This window comes from Microcaecilia unicolor, chromosome 7, assembly GCF_901765095.1.
Source record: "Microcaecilia unicolor chromosome 7, aMicUni1.1, whole genome shotgun sequence".
Lineage (NCBI taxonomy): Eukaryota > Metazoa > Chordata > Amphibia > Gymnophiona > Siphonopidae > Microcaecilia > Microcaecilia unicolor.
The window spans coordinates 120,839,927-120,858,162 of record NC_044037.1 but is presented as its reverse complement, the minus strand read 5'-3'; the positions used below and the strand labels follow the sequence as shown (position 1 = coordinate 120,858,162).

General features: G+C 46.2%; 1 protein-coding gene across 1 annotated transcript in view; it reads left to right on the top strand.

The window, feature by feature from the left end:
- Positions 1 to 201: 201 nt before the first annotated feature.
- Positions 202 to 18,236, top strand: part of LOC115474784 (breakpoint cluster region protein-like) — a 262,364-nt gene continuing 244,329 nt past the window's right edge. The window contains 3 exon segments of the mRNA XM_030210439.1: positions 202 to 392; positions 823 to 888; positions 1,494 to 1,633. Coding sequence (XP_030066299.1) covers positions 837 to 888; positions 1,494 to 1,633 — 192 coding nt within the window. The 5' untranslated portion in view covers positions 202 to 392; positions 823 to 836.

The following is an 18,236-nucleotide window of genomic DNA, read 5'->3' as shown; positions in this document are numbered from 1 at the left end:
CCTTTGAAACAAGATGATATTTCTGGAATCTGATTCCCTTTTTCTTGCTTTGTCTCTGTTTCTGTTTCTGTTTCTTCCTGTTCAATTTTTAAAATAACTTTTGATGTGAAAGGCAGAAAGGCTGAGGAAGCATTGCGTCAGTTCTGTGTGGTTACTAACAGCATTGAAAGAAGCCAGGCAGAGAGGGAACAGCAGTCGATGCGTAATGAAAGAACCTGAAGGGGTAACAGAAACTGACCTACAAACAGTTCTTCAAACTGAGGAAAAAAAATTTTAATTAAATTTTGAGCAGGAAAATACAAATTAAGGAAAGTGCCTTATTTTGAACTCAGTCCTGGGATGCAGAGAGAGTGAAAGTGACTTACCTAAAACACACGGATTTGCTAGCAGAGGTGAGCCTTATACTTATAATCAAGTCTTCTAACATTGTCTTTTACTGTAATAGTTAGGTCATATCTCTTCCTTCTACCCTCTGTGGGTGACAAATGGGTGATATCCTCCTGAGCTAGAGAAAGGCAGGTGCAATCAAGCAGCCCGGGTGGGTCAATTCATCCTTATCTGTCAGCGTATGGTTTTTATATGTGAAGCATAGGAAAGCAAGACGTGGGGCAGGATGGGTTTCATTCATTCCAGGGTAGGGCTAACATATGAGTGCTGGCAGGACATAAGTAGTTTTGTAGAACTTCATTGTACAGTGGATTGGATTGCATGGAGGACTTCACACACTTGACCAGGCAATATCTCCTTCTGTCTCCATCTGTCAATGCCTGGTGATGTCCGAGAACCACCATTAATTGACATCCTTGCCTTTTCTTCCCCTAGCCTGCCTTGAAGTGATGGAGCTATACTCTGAAGCCATGAAATACCTCAGTATGCACAATGTTGAAGGTAAGATAGTAAGGGAAAAGGGTGAAGCAGAACTTGGTAAGAAGGAGAACAAAGAGAGAAAGAAGAAAGAAGGCAAGAAGTAAAATTGTAGATAGTTTGGTGAAAAATGGAAGATAAGTCAGGTAGAGGGCAGGGAAAGGGGGCATGAGAGAGCAGAAAATATCATTGCACAGCATTTAGGATAAAGGAGCAGAAGGTGGAACTTCAAGTAGTGGGTGGGTGTTTGTACAGACACTTTGCCTAATATTACTGATACCAGATGGAAAAAGACTTCAAGTGTATTTTTGAGACTGTTGGCAGCTATTCGGATATAAATCTCAGGCTTAAGTAGTTTCTTCAACTATGTGAAGTTTTCTCTGTTCTGAACTGAGCCTGTGAGCTAACCAATATGAAGCTGGGAGTATAGGAGGTTCTATAGGCCAGTAGGAAGCACATGGTGTGGTGAAGGTGTACAGGGGTCTCAAGATGTTACTCTAGAGTTGCAGAAGATACTGTAGTTGTTGCAGTTAGCTACAAAGATGCTGTCCAGATTTGAGATAAGCCAATTAAAGTCTCTCTAAATGATACACTCAGGGTGATTGTTACTTCTCCCTCATATTTCCAAGTGCTAGATTCAGACACTGATGAGAATGACTATGAGACTCTGGATGATTCGTTCATCTTCGTGGATAGCCCCTTGTTCAAACAGCAATGTTATGACACCAGCAACAGTCCCCTTTGTTCCCCCATGCAGACGCATGATGTGGTAAGTCGGTAACATGAAGGCAGAATGCTGGAAGCAGTGAAGGATAGTAGTGACTGTGATAGTATAGATGATACTGGTAATGAGAGAGAGAGAGAGAGAGAGAGAGAGAGAGAGAGAGAACAATGTGGTTTAAAATGTTTGGGATTATGTAGATGGTAATAATGTTTGGTCTGAATGGGCCTGAATGGGCAGCTAGGGATATTCAACAGGGGTTAAATTACCTAACAGAATTTTGGCATCTAGAAAACATATTGGTATATGACTGGTTTTCCCTAAATAGCAAATACTGTTTTCTTAAGTGCTTGGATAATATATATGAGGGCATTTTTTCCTTTTCTCTTCTGTAACTCTGTTATACTTGCTACCCATTGTTTTTAGAGTTTAATTGTGTAAAGTACTTTGCTATGCTATTGGTTTAAGGACAGTGCATCAAATGTCTGTAATTCCTTTCTGTAGATGGTCATCTCCAGACTGTATGAAAATGACTAGATGATGATGTATACAGATGACTATACAGATGTTGGGTCTGCAGGAATAGTATGATGACTGCGTTTTTAAGTTATTGTTCTTAAGGCAGTAATTGAAGAATGATTGACTCTATCCTATCAGGATTTGGAGTTATTTTCTATATTTTATATGATTTTTATATGTAAACCACTCTGACTTCTTTGTAAGAAGGGTGGAATATCAAGAGTTGTAAACTATTAAACTATAACCGGACTCATTCAAATTTGGTACTTACAGAATTACATAGCAACAACGGGGTAGGTGGTGCAATGCACCAGGGCTTCTGACTAAAAAGTTGACTATTAAAATTACCAATATTAGTGCTGGCACTTTTTGGTCAGACATAGCTAGAGCACGGCCCAATATAGTGGGACAAGGCTATTGGCGAATGGCATGATCCCTAAACTGACATTACATTACTATGAGATATATCCATTGAATGTCTGCAATGGATTATGAAGCGGAGAAGCTGCTACTCTGGCACAGTGAAGGAGGTGTTGGAATGTAGGACTCATGCTGTGAAACGGACTTCGCCATAAACAAGGTGTGCCTGCACTATAGGATGGCAAGTGTACCTCTCTTCCACAACACATAGCTTGTTCTCCCAGTGCTGGTATAGATCATTGGTTCTACCCTGCCTCCACTCATTTCATCATCTTATTCCTCTATAGCCTTGCACAAGCTGGCAGAAGGGTGATACTGGCAACCCAAATTATCTAACCCATTCCTCCTGCTACCAGAGCATCTTTTTCCCAGACAGTTCACAGTTCAGCTGCTTGAATTATGTGGTACTCTGCATTTTGGAGCATTATTCAAATAGCTGAATCATGTAGGAAAGACCCGGCAATAAGAGGAATAGATTAGAAATAATGGACCCCCAGTGTTTTCTTCTGTCAAATGGAGCTAAACCATAGGGGAAGGAGAGGAGGTGAAGGAGAGAGAAAGAGGCTGCTGGAAGTATGAGCAACAGGACAGAACAGGTCTATAGCTCCAGAAGGAGGAGAACAGGACAGCATGCACTCAAGGATTGCCAGAGGGAACCCAGAATTAAGGGTATTTGTAGACTGCTACTTTGTCTCATTACAATTGCTTCCCATCTGTCTTTTAGACTGCTTACTTTGATGAGTCTGTCTTTGTCCTTCTTTTGAGATCCCATCTTGCTGGCTCTTCCACTGTGTATGTTTTTCCGAGTCTCTTAGGCACCTTGGCTCAATGACTTATTCTGTCTTTCTGGAAATTAAAGTGATCATTCTCTCTCAATTTTCTGTCCTGTGGAATCTAGGTATTATTTTTATTCCTCCTTATCAGTTACTGCTCATATTTCCATGTTTTCTCTACATTAATCTACTAATCATCATTATTTCTTTCCTGTTCCTCCTTTTTTTGGGTATCAACTATTGTGTAACTCAAAGGGTTTGGTACCTCTGACCTTTTGGAAGAATATTGCAAAGGTTCGCTGTTGTCTTTTGCAGTCCACAGTATCTGATTTCTAGTAGTTCTTATCCAGGTACCTAGCTATGCTTGACTAAGCTCTCTCAGACCAGTGTTCAGGGGGACGAATTCAATGGCACAGCAAGATGCAATATAGATGGCTCCTAAGCATAGGCTTAATGAGGGAGGAGTGCCCTTCTACTGCATCAAACATGCACTTCCAATGTTGCAGCAATAAAATGGGAAGTGTAAGGGGCTTAAGAGCCCATGTGACCACTCTAGATCTTGCTGGGTCTATTAGAAAGAGGGAGCAGGATGCAGCAAGACCTTGTTGAGCACATATATGAATTCAGAAGCTTATTGCTGCAGACTGCAGTTCTAGATCCTGGCTGAGGACTGAACAGAAGGGACATGAGGAGATGCTAGGTGAAACATGAGAAGTGCTAGGAGGGGGAGACTGAGATATGCTAGTAGGTGGACAGGAGGAAGAAGCAAGGGGAGAGAGAGAGAGGAAATGCTGTGGGAATAAAGGGAGATTGGAATATGTTAGGGTGAAATTTGGGAGATGCTGGGGAAGAATGGAAAAATAGGGGATCATGGGGGGTAAAAGAGGGTGAGATGGTGAGATATTGGTAGGAATAGAAAGGAGATGCTGGGGGATATACCAACATGTTGCATTGGAGAAGGGAAAGATGGAGAGATTCTAGGAAGAGATGAGGAGAGAGAGGGAAGAAGGGGAGGTGTTAGGCAGAAATGTGAAGATGCTGGAGGATGATGCTGGTGAGAAGAGAGGAAGATCTGGAGAGAGAGGGGAGATGCTGGGGAGAAATAGGGAGAAGCTGGAGAGAGAGGGAAGATGAAAGAATTCTAGGGGAACAAGGAAGAAGATAGGGGAAATGGGGAGATGAGGAAGATTCTTGATAAGTAACAGTGGGGAGGTGGGAATATGAGAAGATGCTGGGGAGATTTAGGAGGGAGATAGGAAAATGATGGGTGGGAGAAAAGGGAAGTATGGTGATGCTAGTGCTAAAAAGGGGGTTAGTAGGAAGAAGGTAGGGGCATGGGGAGAAGAAAAGTGGGATGAAAAAAAGAGATGGGGAAATGTTAGAAAAGGAGTGAAGAGACTGGTAGAGATAGGAAAGATCTGGGAAAAGGTAGGATAGATCTGGATATGCTGAGGGAAAGGGGGGAATTTGATACAATCAAAACAGTTTTCATATTATATACAAGTACTTTCCCTTGGGTTCCTAAGCCCTGCACTAACCATTAGGCTACTCCTCCAGAGGAGAAGAGGGAGAGATGGGGTGATTCCTGGTCAGGAGAACATAAGAACATAAGAGTAGCCATATTGGGTCAGACAAGTAGTCCATCTAACCAGTATCCTGTTTTCCAAAAAGTGGCCAAGCCAGGTCACAAGTAGCTGGCAGAAATCGAAATCATGACAACATTCCATACTACAAATCCCAGAAACGATAAAGGGATACTTGCTATAACCAAGGTAAGGAAAGGTTCTTCTAACCCTCCCTTAACTCGCATTGCCATAAGGAGTCATTGTTGTGGGTTCCCATAATACTGCCCCAACTGTTCCTCTGGATCCCACCTAAGTGGTGTGTTCCTTCTGGTATTCTGGGGATGGGGGTCTCACTCCTGTATTCTGTCTATACTCAAAAGAATAATGTCCCCTATTTCCACAGTTCCGGCATTTACTATTAACCCTTCGATTAGGTCTAGCTATACTATCCTCCCTAGAAGAGAATCTAGTTGGACTTTGCTGCATCCTCCTACCCCTTCCTCCTGGAGCATTCCAAGTAATCTGTGCCCCCTGAAATAAACAAGTTTCCTTTGTATCCCTGCACGTAGAAAAATATATAAGAAGCAGAGGGGAGGATTTTAGAGTCAGACAACCTTCTGACTACAGTTGGATCTGTCTCCTTGCAAGTAAATAAAAATGCTTAAGCCTGACTTGGTCTGATGGTGTTCGTGAGTATGCTAATTAAAATTCTTTTAACAAAACCTCTCATCATTAACTTTCTTATCATATATTCATCTTCAGAACTATGATCATCCTCATCACTATCCCCATAATAAGAGAAATTCTCCCCTTTCTCTGGCCTCACCTTATCCCTATTCTTTTTTCCTTTTCTTAACCGCACCTTTTTACTAGGCTTTTCCTCATCAACTGTCTCATTTCCCTTATCTACATCCTGTTTCAATCCCTCTTGTAACTGCATGGAACACACTCTACTCTGTAAATTCATTAAATCTTTCTGTGGTTTATCTAGTTCCTGTTTATATTGCTGGCAAAAAGTGTATTAAAGAAACATAAACTTCTGTTCATTATGTTTTCTAATTTCTTCCTCACTGGCAAAGGCATAGCATTGCGGAGGGACTGTATGAAAAGAGACAGCATGCCAGAGGCATCAAAACTCTGTTCAGTTTGTCACCTCCATTCTTCCTGAAATTCATGTAAAAAGGTATGAATAAATTCTGTTTGTGGGTCCCATACTCTATTCATCAACTTAGTAAAATCCCTAACCATAGGGAAAAGTTCTCTTAATGCAGTCCATACTCTCTGTCTGTATGGATTAAAAGTAGTACCATCATAGGCAGTGCTGTTCATAGAGAAAGCAGTCATCTGTGCTCGCTTAAACACTGCATCTGGGTCAACACCTGAAAGCTTAGCCAGTAAAGCCTTAATATCTCCTAAACACAAACAAGTCCCTGCAGTAGTTCTCTCAAATGCTGCTATCCAGGCATTGGCACCCTGCTCTAGGGGTGGCAGGTGGTAAAGATGCAATTCAAGTATTTAAATCTGTAAAAGTCCAAGGAACATATTTTTTAGGCACAGGTTGGTTCCCAGTCTTTTTTCCATATAGCGTAGGGTACTGACCCTGTTTTATTTTATTCTGACCTTCATACTTTTCCCATACCTGTAATCCAGCCTGCATATACTTAAAATCCCATGAAGGGTCTCCTAATGCTCCCATAATGCATAACCAGGCAGTATTCATATGTGTAGGGCTAAAGGAGCCCTCCCTGGGATATGGTGTTATTTGCGAGCTTAAATTTTCCATACATCCTGCTAAGTTATCAACCCAGGGGTCCACAAGATAGTCAGATTTTCAGCACGAGCTACTATTTCCTTAGGGGTTTTAGTCTGGTGAATTAGTGATGGTGCTGATTTCCTCTTCCAAATGCCTAATTCGTTCATCTACCTGCCCTATTTCCTCCTGCTCACCTATTCCAGCTAAAGTTTCTACTAACCCTACAGGATTCATTAAAGGAATTGTTTGTACTGCCCCTGAAATTTAACTCCACTGAATATCAGCTGTTGTATTATTATCTAGTAGAGAACGTATACAAGTAGAAGATAGCAAAGCCCCTGACTCCTTAGGAACTAATTTTTTCTGAGGTGTTAACCGTGGCATGGACACTGTAGAGTCCTGCAAAGATGAGGAGGTTTCAGACATCAAATCCTCATCTAATTGAGGGGCCTTATATCCTGCTGCTACTTCAGGAGATTCCATTAATGGGATTGATTTGTTTGAACTTTCTACACATGGAAATAAGCCTGTCTCATTTTGATTAAATGGAGGAGGCAGTGGAACCGATGGGGAACTACCCCTATCAGCTGTCTTATTCCAAAGGTCCCATAACTTTAAATGATCAGTTAAAGACTTCCCCTTTTTCTCCTGCTCTAAGATGTTCAAAAGAGTAAGCAACAAACATGTCTCCAGAGTACCTTCTTTAGGTCATTGGAACTGTGAATCTTTCTTAGTCAACTTAACCCATTTCTCTGAATATTTGACTAAGTCATCTTTATACAGGGGATACTGCAAACAAACTTGTTCTAACGGGGAAGACATATTAGCACCTAAACAGTACTATCAAGTTACACATACCCACACCCACCCACGACTAAACTTTCTACACCTACAATACACCAGAAAAAATATATACCTATATAACTTACCACCGGACGTCTCCAAAGGCATATACTTACAAATCCACTCTCTCAATCATCTTAGATGTGGATCATCGGCTGGCACCCCTCAGTGTCTCTGTCTCTTCACACTGGACCGTTTGCATTCACGGTCATCTGCACACCTTTCTTCAGTGCTGCAGGCACCACCCAGTTATGGACTGGTCAGGACGTTCTATTCCATGTCCACCACAGAATCAAAGGTCTACCGCCTGAAGCAATATGCCCAATCCCAATTGCTCCTCACACAGGGCATCAAAATGTATAGGGCCCTTCTTGCCTCTAAAAGGGGGGGAGTTGAACAGAATAGACTGAAACAAAGCCTTTCTGGCAAAGGAAAAACACTTTAGAGTTCAGTTTTTCTTTTTTATAATAATGCTAAACTTTATTAGAGTAAATAAGTGGTTACAATAAAAATTCTTTTATCCCAGTGTTACAGAAAATTGAATTCTTATTTATATCAGTCCAAATTTCAGTATAAGGAAAATAAAATCTCTCTCTCTCTCTCTCTCTTTTCCTTTGGAAGCTATCAGTCTCTGACTCGTTCAAAATGTGACTTAGCCAGAATACTGAAGTTTAATTTTGTCCAATCACTTAATGCCTTATATTTTCTCTTTTACTTATCTGATATTCTTCAACTCTGACCTCTAAGGTCACCTTCACATAATTCTGTTTCTTTGGTATTTTTCTCAAATATTCATCATTTGCCCTTTGTAACCTCCTTCCCTCAAATACTTATCACTCATACTTGTCCTTCACTGAAAATGTCCCTGTGTTATGTTTAGAGCCTGTCTGAAGCAAACAAACAGACACTTGTTAAAGTTTATGGCCCATTGCTAGGGCTAAACAAGCCTGTCTAGGGTCTGTGAGAAGACCAAGAAGACACAAGCTAGCTAATTGCCCTACTAGATCATAAATAAGGGAATAAGTTATATATACAAAGCTGACTTGATCTGCAAAACCAGACAGCTGTATACTAAACAATCTCTAGACAATTCAAAATACAGTGGTTTGCATCCTCTCGCGCACTTCTAAATTTGATCACGTCAGCCCTCTCCTTATTCAACACCATTGACTCCTCATTGCCTATCATATTCATTATAAAACCCTTACTCTTACTTATAAGATCCAGTACTCTGGTATCCCTCCTTACTTCTCTCCCCTTCTTATTCCTTATAGCTCTTCACCCTCTTCATGACAACCATTTATGATTTCAATATTTAAAGGAAACTCACCATGAGACTACCCGAGCCCAGTGTTCTTCTGGCTTGCACCCTCCCTCTGGAATTCTCTCCCAGCCCCTATTCGCCTGCAGTGTTCTGACCTCAAATTCAAAGTCCTCTTGAAAACTTATCTTTTTGATCCACTAGCATTGCAGTCTCTATCACATCTCTCCCATTCCCCTACGTCCTTCATTTGTTTCCTCTTTCCTATAAAATATTGGCGTTCTTTTAAGCTCTTTGCTCACTTGTTATCTAAGAACATATGAGTTGGCAAACTGGGACAGACCAAAGGTCCATCAAGCCCAGCATCCTGTTTCCAACAGTGGTCAATCCAGGTTAAAAGTACCCAAAAGAGTAGAATAGATTTTATGCTGCTTATCCAAGAAATAAGCAGCTAACCAAATTTTAATAAATCAAAGTCAAATAAAAGATTAAAGGGGAAATACTGGAGCAAAAATAGGGAAGTCAGGAAATCCTGGGAGAAAGGGGGAGATGAGAAAATGTTAGAGGGGGAAGAGGAATATGCTGGTTGAGAGAAGAAAAGATGCTGGTGAGGAGAGAGAGGCAATAGAGAGATGCTGGAGACAGAGGGGGAAACTGGGAGATACTTGTGGAAAAGGGAGAATTGGGAGATGCTGGGAGAAAGATGAAATGTTGGAGGAGGGAAAGGGATGGTAAGATGATGGGGGAAGAGGGCCATTGTTGGTAATAGGAAGAGATGGTGAGATACAAGCAGCTGCCTGCTTGTGCTTCTCTCCTCTCCGACAGCTCCAAAGCAGTCGTAAAATTTGCTCATTAAATTAGGGCTGCTCTGGAGCTGTGCATCCCCTGGAATACACATTAGACTATGAATGAGCTCATTAGAGTACAAATTAGCTCATTGTAATACAGTTTGCATGGGGCTCTCGGTGGCTGTTAATGGCACACAGAGCTACGGAAAACCCCTTTGTGCATTACTAGCTACTTAAATATTTGCTTTAGACTGGTTAGAACCAGTGTAAAGCAAACGTTAGCACAGTAAACTTTGTGCATATGGGCCTGAATGAAAACAGGAAATTCCAACTGAAATAGGGAAAATTGACTACATGTAATATTCATGGCCCATGGGAGCAAAGGTTACACGATCCTTGCAATTTCCTTGTATATCAAATAAGTCATACAATTCTGACCTTGATGCTTTGATTGTCCATGATAACATATAACTATACTGATTTCTTGTCCTTTCGGGTATGCAGCACCTTGGCCAGGCATATTTTGCAGCAGAACCTCCCAACATATTCTCCAGAAATTTCACTGCTTTTAGGACTAACTTCAGGTACTAACATCCTTTCTTCATCATTCTATCCACCATGCATCAAAATAGGGGGAGGGACTTCCAGGGAGTTAGTGTCCACTACAGCTGAATTTAGAGTAGTGTCATGTTTGTCACAGTCTCACTTTGCACAACAGTAAAGGGGTGGAAAGGACCCAAAATCAAATGATCAGTCAGCCACACAAGGGTAAGATGCTCCGAAAGAACCCTTTATTCAGACCCAACACGATCCGTGTTTCGGCTAGAACAGCCTTCTTCAGGGGTCTATAAAATTGTAAACATATAAACAACATATATATAAAAAATAATGTTATTGTCCCGTTCCGGGCCCTTACCTGGCGGTCCGCGGACAGGAGCGGGAGCTGGGGCGCCCATGGGACCCGGGAGGGCGGTGATAGTCTGCCTGGGGAATCGGGCGCTGCCGCCGGCCGCTCCGAGGCCGGCGATCCACAGAGGCAAGCGCCGGTCGCGAAGAAGGAGAACCGCCGGCCAAGATGGCGGCGCCGGCGTTTTCGTTCTCCTCGCTGGAGCGGGGCCGGCGAGGTAGCTCCGCCTACTTGCGCCGGATTGGCGCACCCCCCTGAGAGACTCCGCCCGCTGGGCGGGAGAGCCAATCCCGGCCCTTAGGTCTGCCTGGGCGAAGGGGATTGGTCCCAGCTGGCACTAGCGAAGGAACGAGCGGGGGATTTAAACGGAGCCACGGAAGGAGTCCAGTGCTTCCGTTTCGTGTTTCAGAAGCCTATCTCCTTTGAAGACTGTGTTTGTTCCTCGGGTCAGCTAGCCGTCCTGCTAGCTATCTCCTTTGAAGACTGTGTTTGTTCCTCGTGTCAGCTAGCCGTCCTGCTAGCTATCTCCTTTGAAGACTGTGTTTGTTCCTCGTGTCAGCTAGCCGTCCTGCTAGCTATCTCCTTTGAAGACTGTGTTTGTTCCTCGTATCAGCTAGCCGTCCTGCTAGCTACCTCCTGCGAGGACTGTGTTGGTGCCTAGTGCTCAGCTGGCCGTGGCTAAGCCACCTCCCTCAGACTGTGTTTGTTCCCAGTGCTCAGCCAGCCGCCCGGCTAAGCCCTTCACCAAGAACTGTGTACTCACGTCCAGACAGGCCAGCCGTCACCCCGCGGTTCCAGCAGTCCTGCTGGCCGCCCGCAGCTGAGGGCTCAACCCTCGGTGAACGGCGGTCGCCGCGGGTGAAGATTCGGGGTGCTCGGCTGTTTCCTGGGGCCTTGTGGGGCTCGGGGAGACTTGAGAGCTCACCAACACCAGAGCGACAACAGAGGTGCGACAGAAAACGGAAGCCATGAGCTCGCCGACGCAACCTGATCTACGGGACCTGGCCAAGGTTCTCCAGCAGCAGCAGGAACAGCTTAATGCCCTGTCTGGGGCGCTCCAGAACGTACGCTCTCAACTTTCCATGCTTCAGGTACAGAACCAGGCCGCTGCGGCCCAGGGGGCCGCAGCGGCTCCCCGTGTGGGAGGGTTCCGCATGGGACCTCGGTTCCCTGAACCAGCACGATACGATGGGACCCCTGGAGGTTGTCGGGGGTTCCTTAACCAGTGTAACCTGGCCTTCCGGATGCAACCGGAGGCATTTGCTTCGGACCAAAGTAAGGTGGGCTACATTATGGGCCTTTGCGTAGGGAAGGCCCAGGACTGGGTGGCCCCCCTGAACGAACAACAGGACCCTATTTTGGATGATTATAGTGAATTTCAGCGCCGGTTCCGGATGGTGTTCGACCTTCCGGGGAGACCCTCCTCCGTGGCGTCGGAGTTGCTCCGGATTCATCAGGGAGAGGGCACGGTGGCCGAATATGCCATCCGGTTTCGAACCTTAGCCACGGAGCTGCGTTGGAATCCGGAGTCCTTGTTGGCCATTTTTATGGAAGGCTTACAAGAACGAATCAAGGACGAATTGGCGGGACGGGAGATTCCCGGACAATTGGATGCCCTCATCTCGCTCTGTATACGAGTAGACACCCGATTCCAGGAGCGAGACAGAGCCCGGGCGGAGCGACAGAAGTGGGCACGAGGGACCCCCCGGACGGGCAAAGGGCCGTCCCCTCGCCAGGGGAACCGGGACTCCACGGAGCCCGGGGAAGAGCCGATGGTGATGGGCCGTCAACGGTTGACCCCCTCCGAAAGACAGCAACGACAGTCGAACGGACTGTGCTTCTATTGTGGCAAGGCTGGACATTTCCTCTGGACTTGTTCCGTCCGGCCGGGAAATGCGCTCCCCAAGGCACCCTGAGGGGAGGGTTCTTGGGGCACTCCGCTCCCCTACCGGACTCCCTGATCATCCTACCAGTAACATTACGGTGGCAGGAGGCCACGATCCAGACCCGGGCCCTGGTGGACTCGGGGTAGGGGGCAACTTTATTGGACTCGAACTGCTGCAGAAAATGGGCTGGCCCACGCTCCCGCGGAGGCCGGTGCTGCAAATAACCTCCATCCAAGGGACTACCCTTCCCCAGCCGGTCACGGAGATCACCCCCTTGTTGGGATTGCAGGTGGGGGAGGATCATCGGGAGGAGGCCGAATTCTTAGTGTTATCCCGGACCATTCACCCAGTGGTCCTGGGATTGCCCTGGTTACGGTACCACAACCCGGTTATCGACTGGGCCGGGGGAAGAATTCAAGCCTGGGGTAATTCCTGTCAGGAGACCTGTTGTAAAGGTCGGGCTGGCAGCTGTCCGGCCTTAAATATGTTGCCCAACGAGGGACAGGTTGAACTGGGCTCGCTGCCTATGGATTATAGAGACTTTGCAGACGTGTTTAATCCTAAGGAAGCGGAGGTGCTACCGCCTCATAGGTCTTTTGACTGTGCCATTAATCTGAAGACGGATACGGTACCCCCACGGGGCCGACTGTACAAACTGTCCCGAGGAGAGTCCAAGGTGATGCAAGAATACATCCGGGAGAACCTGCGAAAAGGGTTCATTCAGCCTTCTACATCCCCAGCCGGGGCAGGGTTCTTTTTCGTTACCAAGAAGGATGGGTCCCTGAGACCTTGTATTGACTATCGGGGATTAAATGCCATCACCGTGAAAGATCGGTTTCCTCTACCGCTCATTCCCGAGCTCTTTGACAGGCTGCAAGGAGCTCAGATGTTCACTAAATTGGATTTGTGGGGGGCCTACAATTTAGTGCGAATCCGGTCAGGGGACGAATGGAAAACGGCCTTCAACACCCACGAGGGACATTTCGAATATCGGGTGATGCCGTTCGGCCTCTGCAATGCCCCTGCGGTGTTTCAACGTCTTATCAACGACGTGCTAGCGGATTTGCTAAACTCCACGGTGATTGTATATCTGGACGACATCCTGGTTTATTCTAAGGACCCCATGGAGCATCCGGGCCATGTTCGCGCGGTGCTGCACCGCTTACGACAAGCGCATCTATTTGCTAAGCTCAGTAAATGCGCCTTCCATCAGCGGTCCTTACCCTTTTTAGGGTATATCCTGCTTCCAGGGGGGTTACAGATGGAGCCAGACAAACTCCGGGCCATTCGAGAGTGGCCGCAACCGATGGGACTGAAGGCCCTACAACGATTCCTGGGCTTCGCTAATTACTATCGCCAGTTTATTCCCCAGTACTCTCGATTGACAGCACCGTTGACGGCGCTCACCCAAAAGAACGCGAGGGTCAGGGATTGGCCGCCAGAGGCCTTTCGTCAGGTAAAAGAGGCTTTTGAATCAGCGTCAATTCTGCTGGCCCCCGATCCTGAGAAACCTTTTATTGTAGAGGTGGACGCGTCCGCCCTAGGGGCCGGGGCGGTCATTTCTCAAATCAACCCTGAGGGTCGGCGCCAGCCGTGCTCCTTCTTCTCACGTAAATTCTCCCCAGCCGAACGGAATTATACGGTAGGGGATAGAGAACTCTTGGCCCTGAAATTGGCATTGCAGGAGTGGAGACACTTGCTGGAGGGAGCGGAACACCGGTTTACGGTCATCACTGACCATAAGAATCTCCTATACCTCCAAGAGGCTCAGCGGCTGAATCCCCGACAGGCTCGGTGGTCATTATTCTTTGCCAGGTTTCATTTTCAATTAGTGTTCAGGGCGGCGTCCCAGAATACTCCGGCAGACTCACTCTCTCGGGCATTTGAGGTCCCGGAAGAGACCAAGGAGACTCATCCGATGTTAGATCCCGCTTGTCTCAGTGCGGCTACAGGGGACGTCGCACCGATCCAGAAGTTCGTGGCGGCCGCCGATCGGAGAAAGGTCATGCACTGGGGACACTCGTCTAGATGGGCCGGGCACTTCGGGTATCAAAAGACTCTCCGATTCATCACGAGACATTATCAATGGCCACAGATGAGACGAGATATTCTCCAGTTTGTTACCTCGTGCCCGGTGTGTGCACGGACCAAGCCAGTAGGAGGACCCCCCGTGGGAGACCTACAACCACTACCCGTACCGACCAATCCCTGGTCGGAGGTATCCATGGATTTCATCACTGACTTACCTCGTTCCCAGGGTCATACCGTGATCTGGGTTGTGGTAGACCGGTTCTCAAAGATGGCTCACTTTGTCCCATTCTCGAGCCTTCCTTCGGCAGCCTCTCTAGCCCAGGCCTTCATTCATCACATTTTTCGACTACATGGGCTGCCCAGTCGGATCATCAGTGATCGAGGACCCCAATTTACCTCACGCTTCTGGAGAGCCTTGTGCTCGGCCTTGGGAGTAGAGACCCATTTCTCTTCCGCCTACCATCCTCAAACCAACGGCATGGTTGAGAGGATTAACCAGACACTGAAGGGATTCTTGCGAGCTTTTGTTAACCAACGACAAGATAACTGGGTTTCTCTACTTCCCTGGGCCGAGTTCGCTTATAACCAAAGTGACCACTCATCCTCAGGACAGTCCCCGTTCTTCCTGGTATACGGACGACATCCTCGGCTTCCAGGGCCGTTCCCTTCTACCGCAGTAACACCGGCGGGGGACCAAGTCGTGGCCGACCTACAGAAGGTCTGGGAGATGGCTAGGGAACAATTACAGAAGACCGTGACCAGGGATAAGATCTTTGCCGACCGCCATCGGCGGCCCGCCCCAGTGCTCCAACCAGGACAAAAGGTATGGTTGAGCACGAAGCATCTGAGGTTCCGAGTGCCTTCCCGAAAACTGGGACCTCGATATGCGGGACCATTTGCGATTCAAGAACGAGTTGGGCCAGTAACGTATTGGTTGCGGTTACCCAGTACCCTACGAGTGCACAACGCCTTCCATGTCTCGTTATTGAAGAGGTTCCGAGGGTCCGGGTGGCACCCGCACCCATCCCAAGAGGAAGATCTCCAGGTGGCCCCGGATCCGGAGTATGAGGTAGGAGAGATTCTTGATTCAAAGTGGCGGCGGGGAAGACTGTATTATTTGCTATCATGGAAATCGTTTGGTCCCGAAGACAACTCCTGGGAACCCGTAGCTAATGTACATGCTCCAGAATTGGTCAAAGCCTTCCACGCCCGGTATCCGTCCAAGCCCGGGCCCCGGGAAAAGGGGTCATCCGGGGAGGATACTGTCCCGTTCCGGGCCCTTACCTGGCGGTCCGCGGACAGGAGCGGAAGCCGGGGCGCCCATGGGACCCGGGAGGGCGGTGATAGTCTGCCTGGGGAATCGGGCGCTGCCGCCGGCCGCTCCGAGGCCGGCGATCCACAGAGGCAAGCGCCGGTCGCGAAGAAGGAGAACCGCCGGCCAAGATGGCGGCGCCGGCGTTTTCGTTCTCCTCGCTGGAGCGGGGCCGGCGAGGTAGCTCCGCCTACTTGCGCCGGATTGGCGCACCCCCTGAGAGACTCCGCCCGCTGGGCGGGAGAGCCAATCCCGGCCCTTAGGTCTGCCTGGGCGAAGGGGATTGGTCCCAGCTGGCACTAGCGAAGGAACGAGCGGGGGATTTAAACGGAGCCACGGAAGGAGTCCAGTGCTTCCGTTTCGTGTTTCAGAAGCCTATCTCCTTTGAAGACTGTGATTGTTCCTCGGGTCAGCTAGCCGTCCTGCTAGCTATCTCCTTTGAAGACTGTGTTTGTTCCTCGTGTCAGCTAGCCGTCCTGCTAGCTATCTCCTTTGAAGACTGTGTTTGTTCCTCGTATCAGCTAGCCGTCCTGCTAGCTATCTCCTTTGAAGACTGTGTTTGTTCCTCGTGTCAGCTAGCCGTCCTGCTAGCTATCTCCTTTGAAGACTTTGTTTGTTCCTCGTGTCAGCTAGCCGTCCTGCTAGCTATCTCCTTTGAAGACTGTGTTTGTTCCTCGTGGCAGCTAGCCGTCCTGCTAGCTATCTCCTTTGAAGACTGTGTTTGTTCCTCGTATCAGCTAGCCGTCCTGCTAGCTACCTCCTGCGAGGACTGTGTTGGTGCCTAGTGCTCAGCTGCCGTGGCTAAGCCACCTCCCTCAGACTGTGTTTGTTCCCAGTGCTCAGCCAGCCGCCCGGCTAAGCCCTTCACCAAGAACTGTGTACTCACGTCCAGACAGGCCAGCCGTCACCCCGCGGTTCCAGCAGTCCTGCTGGCCGCCCGCAGCTGAGGGCTCAACCCTCGGTGAACGGCGGTCGCCGCGGGTGAAGATTCGGGGTGCTCGGCTGTTTCCTGGGGCCTTGTGGGGCTCGAGGAGACTTGAGAGCTCACCAACACCAGAGCGACAACAGAGGCGCGACAGTTATTATTCATTTACACAATTAAAAAACATACATTTACACGTTTTAATATAGATCCAAAAGATATACTAAAAAAACATCTAAGAAAACATCACAAAGTTAATTTAAAATTTTGAAATACAAATGTCTTGACACAAAATTTTTTTAATCAATGTACTAAAAACATCACAGATAAGATTAAAAAATACATATGTATATATATCTATACACACATATATATATACACATACACATACATATATGTAAACATCAATATAATCCGAAATAACCCACTAGAAAAGAATTTAAAAAAAAAAAAAATATATATATATATACATATATTCAAAATATTTACACCAATTTCAACTTTCCATATTTCTATTTTTTCAAAAAAAAAATTTTTTTTAATTCTTAAAAAGTTCTAAGAAACATTCTTTCAAAGATATTATGAAAATCAAATGTCATAATACGGAAAGATATATAAAAATGTATACATAAATGTATATATATATAAACAAGTACAAAAATACAAATATCGTAATACAAAAATATATATATATAAACAAAAATTGTAAATAATATATATTACAGCCGTTCTCTAGGTAATATGTGCATAAATCATCAGCTAGTAAAACTCAATTTGAACAATATGTCACACCGAGTGATACTCAATAATTCATTCCTATACATATTTAAAAAAATGAAATTTTTTAAAAACACTAAGATCAAAGTTAATTACGAATAAATATTCTAACATCACATATAACCAAATATCTTTAACACAAAATGGGTAGTTTAAAAAGTAGAAAAGAATGAAAAAAATGAAAAAAAAAAGGGAGGAGAAAAGAGGAAACACCTACCAATCTATTGGTGTTCAGTAATATATTAATTGATCAATGGAACATAGTAACATGGTAACATAGTAGATGACGGCAGAAAAAGACCTGCATGGTCCATCCAGTCTGCCCAACAAGATAAACTCATATGTGCTACTTTTTGTGTATACCTTACCTTGATTTGTACCTGTCCTTTTCAGGGCACAGACCGTGTAAGTCTGCCCAGCACTCTCCCCGCCTCCCAACCACCAGCCCCTCCTCCCACCACCGGCTCTGGCACAAACCGTATAAGTCTGCCCAGCACTATCCCCGCCTCCCGCCACCGGCTCTGCCACCCAATCTCGGCTAAGCTTCTGAGGATCCATTCCTTCTGAACAGGATTCCTTTATGTTTGTCCCATGCTTTTTTTTAATTCCGCTACCGTTTTCATCTCCACCACCTCCAGTGGGAGGGCATTCCAAGTATCCACCACTCTCTCCATGAAAAAATACTTCCTGACATTTTTCTTGAGTCTGCCCCCCTTCAATCTCATTTCATGTCCTCTCGTTCTACCTCTTTCGCATCTGCAGAAAAGGTTTGTTTGCAGATTAATACTTTTCAAATATTTGAACGTCTGTATCATATTACCCCTGTTTCTCCTTTCTTCCAGAGTATACATGTTCAGGTCATCAAGTCTCTCCTCATACATCTTGTAACGCAAA